Consider the following 7444-nt stretch of genomic DNA (forward strand, 5'->3'; position numbering starts at 1 on the left):
CCTTTTCCGCTGCTTATGGCCATGCACAAGAAGGAATTCTTTTTTGCATTCAGCAGAAACGCATCATCACATAAGCTTTGTTGCATAAAACAGCAAGATTTGTCTACTGTGTATTTCATAAACTGAATGTCTGGTTAGTTAACCTACCAACTGCTACAGTATTCTTTGTTCCTACAAGTGTAGATATACATATGTGACTTGAATAATGTTGCTGACGTCCCTGAGCAAGACACTGAAGATGAGGCATCTGCACTGTTTTACAGTGATCCATCTTGGCAAGTAACAGCTGTTTAAAAAGTATTTGATGGTGTACAGCATTTTCTGATTTTACAGTATGTACAAGAAACTTGGTCAAATGCTAGATCAAGGCATACGTTATAGACAGTCATACAAGCATAGAAGTCATGGCAGAAGTGTACAGTACAGCTTTGTGTGTGTGTGTGTGTGTGTGTGTGTGTGTGTGTGTGTGTGTGTGTGTGTGTGTGTGTGTGTGTGTGTGTGTGTGTGTGTCATGAAAAGGCAGCTTTGGAGTATTCCTATTGTGTTGAGAAGCCAAGTGACCCTCCATGAGAGAGGGCCTACACAGATGCAGCAAGAACCAGATCTAAAGTACAAGTGAACGAAGGACTAAATAAAAGGAAAACTACACATGAAAAAATGTAACAATGGGTAGAGAGGGATGGAGAAGAAAGCGTAAGGTAGCAAAGGGAGACAGATCTGACAGCTAAGGAAGAGAGAAGTGAAGAAAAGAGAGATGTATGTGAGAGTTTACCAGGGTAATGGAGAGTGTCAAAGTGTGAAACACATCATGTAGTGTGTATGCGAGTGTGTATCTTTGTGTCAGGATGTGCTAAAGAAAGTGAGAGAGCAAGTCCATAAAACATTGATACCACCTTTCCCTCTGTGCTGTCTTTTAAGTGAAACAGCTGGTGGAAACGAATACAAACGTACATTCCATTGACCAGAGACCATCATAGGAGGATCCATCAGCACACAGAAATTGCCCTTTACATAAATAATTATGAATTTACACACATTTTTTGTATCCTCTTGATAAGATGTGTCTTATACTACACCCTAACTTTCATGGAAATTCTATTTTTAGATGAGTACAGTAGGCCAAAGCACAGCGCTAGATTTGGCATATTGTGACAAAAATTCTTCCAAACCAGCCGAGAGAGAAAGAATGAAGCAGAACGAATGAGAGGCAGTGAGATTAAGAGAGAGAAAGAAACACCTCTAGAATTTTCTCAATTCTCCCTGCTTACTCCATTTCCGAAAATAACACGATTCTCACACCTGAAACCATTTCTACGAGAGCTGGGAAACACAGATAAGAGCGTGTGTTTGTGTGTTCGAGTGGGTTTTCCTGTCTGTCTGTCAGAATAATGAGACACCTAATGCCGGCACACACACACACACACACACACACACACACACACACACACACACACACACACACACACACACACACACACACACACACACACACACGTTCTCACAGGATGCAGTTCCAGAGGCTCTTGACTCAATCAGATAATGATGACTGATGAGTGTGTCAGACATACATGGGCTTACCAGGCAAAATACAAAATGACAGCAGGTAGCATTGAAACAAAGCCTGAGACCATAAAGTAAGAAAGCCTCTGTGTCATATCAATTTAGCCTTAGAAATCCAGTATTGGCCATGCTGGAGTCTAATAACAATGTCTCAATTGTTTCACTTGTTGGGGATCTTCACATCTTGTACACATTTTACAAGGCTCACAACATCCTTTTGTCTTCAAAGAACAATGTTATCTTATTCAGAACAACTACAAGTAGTCTAACAGAACACAAAATGCAAAACTATGAATAAAACAAGTTCAAAACGTTAACCAAAGATGCACACATCGGATGAAACAGCAAGATATTTGCAACTGATATTAAAAATTAGAGAGAAAGAGAGATGCAACAGAGGAATGACATGTATGTAAAAGACAGAAATAGAGAGTGTGTATACAAATAAAATGATCATCCATACCTCCAGCGATGGCAGTTTTCTTGCCCACCGTCACAGTGACAGAAGTGGTGGCGATCACTATCCTCCCTGCTGGTAGAGCAACACACACAATTAGCAATCATTTACAGAGCGATATCCATACATGCATGGAGAAACATGGGTGTGTGCATGCACTTTACAAACACACACATATTCCTTCCAGACATGTACACATGCATGAGTGTATGCGTGCACAGGAGCTGAAAAGGAACTTTCTGAAGTATGAACTCACTGAATACATCATTTGAAAGTCTTTGGACACTTACTGTGATAGTGGCAGCTGAAATGTCAGTACAGATATGTACATTGTTTCGTAAATATGTGGGTAACAGTCCGAGGTGGACACGGCCATGCATTCATCTGTGTCTATTCACAGCCGTCAGCCAGCTGATGCTAATAAAACCAAGACAGATGAACCTTTGAAGCGTTATGTAACAGAGTGTGAGAGCTAATGAGCTAATACACTCATAACCAAAAGACTGTGTGTTTATAAGTAGGGTTGGGAACCGATAAGAAAATGCCGGGTACCGGGTACCCATACAAAATACACAATTTCGGTTCTGCTTAACGGTTCCTAAACGCGGTAGACCCTGTATTCCAGCGGGTCCGTCTGCGCCGCGGTGACCCGGTGGAATACAGGGCGGACCTGGAGAATCACAGAACGGCCGGTCGTCAGCGGGCCGTTGACGTCCGGCTCGGTACGCTGACGGCCGGCACCGCCCTTAATTTTTTTAAACGGCATCATGTAAGTTGCGCTGACAGGCGACAGAGGTCCACAGTTGCCCCGCAGCGAGGCTCCCCCCGCCCTCCCGTAGACATTTCACGAGCTCAGTCACTTCATAACACCAAAGATGGGTCGCGGTAAACGCTCTGAAGTGAGGCTCCACTACACTAAAAAATAAAAAGACAAGGCACAGTGTAATGCCTGTTAATAGCTTGCCACAGGCATAGCTCAGTTAAAATAAAGCACAGCTATTGTGCAATTTGTATTGCATGTATATTTTTTATTTGTAACAATTCCAGTTAAAGCTTAAAAGAATAAAGATATTTTTGCTATCTAAACGTTTGAGCTCTTTCTTTTACAATTTTGGAATCGAAACGGGGAATCGATAAGCAGAACCGGAATCGGAATCGGAATCGATACATTTCAAACGATACCCATCCCTATTTATAAGTGCCCCATGTTCATATATTAAGAGCTATCCACTCCTTTAGAACAACAAATCTATGCATTCATGACAATTAAGAAATCCTTGGATGAGATGCTTTTTTTAGTTCCATTAAATGTTGTAGAATGTTTTAGTAACAGTGTAATAAATCCATGTACTCTATGAAAGCAGATGTTTAATTCATATTCAGTGAAGCAAGCTACTGACTCAACACAATGCCAATTAAACCTGAAAGTTGACTTATTCCCTGAGAGAGGAGAGGAGGTTCCCATCCTTTAATTGCATGCTCATGCAGTGAGAGATAGAGAAAAAGAGAAGGATGTGGAGGAATAAGAAATAGAGCAGAGCTAGAAAATAGAAGAAAGGAGAAACAGAAAACAGAGCAAAGCACTTGCTTTTGAAATTAGAGGTGAGGAACGAGGATGGATAAAAAGAGGACGCATGCCAAGTACAAGTAAAGTTTTCCTCTACCCTCCTCCTCCACTTCTGCCTCCCTTGGTTTCCTACCTCCCTCCTCCGCTTGGTGCTCCACCTCCTCTGCACTGAAGGTGGCGCTATAGTCAGCCTCATAGTCCCTGAATATATCTGAACACAACAGACTATGTCTAGCATCCACCTAAAAATATACATGTTTAAGACAATTTGTGTACATTTGTACTTAATGCCAGTTTAAAATGATGGCAGAATTATGAAATGTTTCATTGTATTAATGATGAAAACATTTATTGCCATCATAAAACTTTAGAAATAGTACTTATTTCTTTATATTGTTCAGTATATTTGAACTATAACTGTACAGTAATCCATACTGTATATGGAGAACATCCAGCTGTATAGAATAGGTACAATCATAAAAAACCTAACCTTGAATAGAACTAAACAAATGTAATTAAACATTTAAGAGGGTGACACACTGGATATGTACGCACGCCCTGTGTCATTAGGAAAGGAAGAGTTATCAGACTAATATTTGTTGAGTTTACTTTAGGTCTGTACTATTTATTAAAGATTGCATTCAAATGCTGTGTCTGTTGTTGCTGCCTAAAGCAGAAAACATGTTTTATAAAGCACTTTAAAAATACTTTGGAATCTTGCAGAGCTAAATAGGAAAATGAAATCAAGAGGCAGAGCCGGGTCAGGCTAAAAGCCCTACTTTTGACTGACTTGAATTTATAGACCGCATCTACAGATGATGTTAAGTGTTAGTATGATGTGATGATAAGTGTGATGACAGTTACCATTGTCAATTTGGAGATCATTTGCAAAATTCTCAGAATAGGACTATAGTGGAGAATATATTTAAATAAAATATCCTTTAAGACTGTTTTTCAAACATGTGTTGGATACAAACGACTTAAATATAAAGTAAAGTAAACCGAAAGGAGCTGCTGAGGGCTGGAGGCTGTAGAGAAATAACTTGTCACTGAGAAATATCCGGCTCAACCTGCGGAACATTGCTGAGAAAATTGGATTTAAAAAAAGCTAAGAGATTGTTTCATGTGACCGAGTGTGTGTGCATGTGTGTGTGTATTTGCAACGTAAAGATTATCTCCACTACCTCTTGTCTCCTGTCTGGGCATGTAGTACAGAAACTGTCCAGCTGGGTTCTCGGATGCTCTGCGGTACCACACTGGGAAATGGTCCAACGTGAACATATTCTCCTTGTCTGAGGAGGTCAGGAAAGACCTGGGGAGAGATACAAATATGCTTATGTAAAAAGGTAATTATGGTAACAAAAGGAAAGAAAGAAGGTTTAAAAGCAGGATAGGAAAGAGAGGTCAATAGAAAGATTAGGGAAAGCAATAAAAGTGAGTGGCCCAATTCCAAACCACCCTAAAGTCACACTCACAGCTTAACAAGGCTCCCTACTTTCAGGGGGTAAATACACCGCCAAGCTTTCGGACAAATTCCCCTCTCCGGCAGAAATAGGAAGTGCCATAACTTTTCGTAAAAAGATTTTCAATCAGCATCTCTTGGACAAAAAATATGAACTCAAATAAAACAAAAAAGATCTTTAATGCCGTTTCTTTCGTCTTCTACTTTTTTTGTAAATCTCTTTTTGATTAAAATCAAACGATTTTGGGAGTAAGAACAAATAACAATCGTCCGGGATTAATAAGAGTTGTGAAACAGGAGGCGGAGCAGCCTCCCTGTCTGTGTTCCCGCAGTGCGCTGGCCTCACATCCCCGGACTGAGAGACAGACTCGGAGGAGCAGAGTGATGTCAGTATTGTTTATGAAGCAGGGTAAAGAAAGTACATTTTTTAAATGAAGATATTATTTATTTACTTTTACAAACAGTGAAGCAGTTGGGCAGCTGCAGCAGATGTATTGCAGGACATGTGTTGGACACAGACTGTGTGTGGTAGGAGTCTGTCTTACAGGCAGGTTGCAGAGTAGCATCAGAGACTGGGCCAATTGTAAATTCTCAGATTGTACCACTTAGAACTAAATTGTGAATGCAAAGAGAGATGATTTTATATCATTTTATTCAATAACAGCAACCAAATTAAACAGTATTAAGTGATTTGAAAATATGAATACAGTTTTGACTAAATGTTTTCATAATATATTTTTTCCCGGTGAAATCTTTTACCCTCTCAAAGACCGAAATCAAGAACCAGAATCGAAAAGCAGAACCGGAATCAGAACCGGAATCGTTATAATGCAAACGATAACCAACCCTATTCATGACGGACACAAACAACAGTGGGTCGGGTAGGTAGTGCAGCAGGTGAAGTCAGGACCGATGCAGACTCGCTGTTGGAGGGCTTGATAACACTCCTCCTCCCCACTTGTTTGTTTGGAAGGCACTTAATGAGGCGGACCCTCCACGCAAACGAAAAAGGAGTGAAAGTGTGTAGGGGGCAGTTTTGGAATTGTGCCTAAAGCTCATGATTGTACTGAATACCAGCTTGCATTGACCACTAGAGGGCCACCTCTAACCTTGATTTAATTTCAGCTTCAATCCAGCTCTTTAATCAGTATCACCCTCATATGAGCAGTTTTATCGCCTTATTTAACCAAATTCAAACCTTTTGGCCGTGGACTTTATCGTATGAGTAATTTGATGTGATCATACTCACTTGAAATAGGCCTCATGTTTCCTACTTACTTCCCAACTCTTTTCTCAACACCAGCGTATCTCTGGAATCTCATCAGGCCTGATCGGGTCCCCATGAATGCTGTTTCTACACCCTCCTCCATACTGAAAGAGAGAGCAAAAGAGAAAATATGAGTAAGAAAAGAGGTGGAGCTAGATAAAGGGGCAAATTGTAAAAAAAAAAACGCAGTAATCTTGATAAGGGTCCATGCCTTATATCCTCATTTATTTACACATTTGTGTCTATATTCACCCAGATGCGTTCAGCATTAGAGCGGTCCAGTAGGCTTCCATAGGAGCCGTGACCACAGCATCAAAAAGAGTTTGCTGCAACAACTGTACATCACCTGTCGAGGGGGAAAAGGACAAAGATCAAAATCAACAACAATAATATCAATAAAGATAAAAATGACTGCATAAGAAAAAAGAAAGAATAAGACAAAGATTAAATGTCAGGCATTGAATGGAGCCAACATAATACTACCAAAAGAAACTAATTAGTGTATCCCTGTAAGTGCAGTTTATGTAAAAATAAGAAATCTCATTGTCCCTTCTAAAAAAGGTCTTGTCTTAAACACACTGTACAACTACAAATAGTTTGGTTTGAATTCTAAATCAATAGTGACAACCTTTTCTTAATTTGAAGTAGATTTGAAAATAAAACGATTGTTCAAAAGATTATAAGACTGACATAATAAATTATGTCAATATTTCAAAGCGCTTTTCCAGGTTCTCAAAGACGCTTTACAGTGGTTTGATAAAACCTGATAAAATAGAATAAAGAATAAAAATTAAAATATTAAAACAGCAACACAGCATAATTCACAAATTAAAAGCCAGTCTGAATAGATCAGTAATATGTGGTTAAGGATATTTCAGTGTTCAAATGACTTTTGATCCTGGTGTGCATGAAAATACACAGGATCATAATAGTGGTTGATTTTGAGGGTTAAAGTATGTTTAGTATTTTCTCAATAAAATATGATTTGCTAAAATGTCAACCTACAATCCAGATCAGGTTCTTTGCCAGTGAGGTAGAGCACCACAGCCTGCAGCTGGGTCAGCTTACGGTGGGCCGGGTCAATGTCTGTCTCACAGTAGGTCCTGCAAGCACACACCCATGCAAACATGC

At 39.8% G+C, this 7444-nt stretch overlaps 1 protein-coding gene across 1 annotated transcript in view; it reads right to left on the bottom strand.

Moving 5' to 3' along the window:
* Positions 1 to 1814: 1814 nt before the first annotated feature.
* LOC104967969 (voltage-dependent calcium channel subunit alpha-2/delta-4-like) overlaps positions 1815 to 7444 on the bottom strand; it is an 8216-nt gene continuing 2586 nt past the window's right edge. The window contains exons 10-16 of the mRNA XM_010797512.1: positions 7319 to 7416; positions 6566 to 6659; positions 6325 to 6417; positions 4769 to 4896; positions 3718 to 3795; positions 2024 to 2092; positions 1815 to 1825 (exon numbers count right to left, since the gene is read on the bottom strand). Coding sequence (XP_010795814.1) covers positions 1815 to 1825; positions 2024 to 2092; positions 3718 to 3795; positions 4769 to 4896; positions 6325 to 6417; positions 6566 to 6659; positions 7319 to 7416 — 571 coding nt within the window. The remainder of the gene's footprint in view (positions 1826 to 2023; positions 2093 to 3717; positions 3796 to 4768; positions 4897 to 6324; positions 6418 to 6565; positions 6660 to 7318; positions 7417 to 7444) is intronic.

The sequence above is a fragment of the Notothenia coriiceps genome, unplaced genomic scaffold, assembly GCF_000735185.1.
Source record: "Notothenia coriiceps isolate Sejong01 unplaced genomic scaffold, NC01 NC01_scaffold00038069, whole genome shotgun sequence".
NCBI classification, from domain to species: Eukaryota; Metazoa; Chordata; class Actinopteri; order Perciformes; family Nototheniidae; genus Notothenia; species Notothenia coriiceps.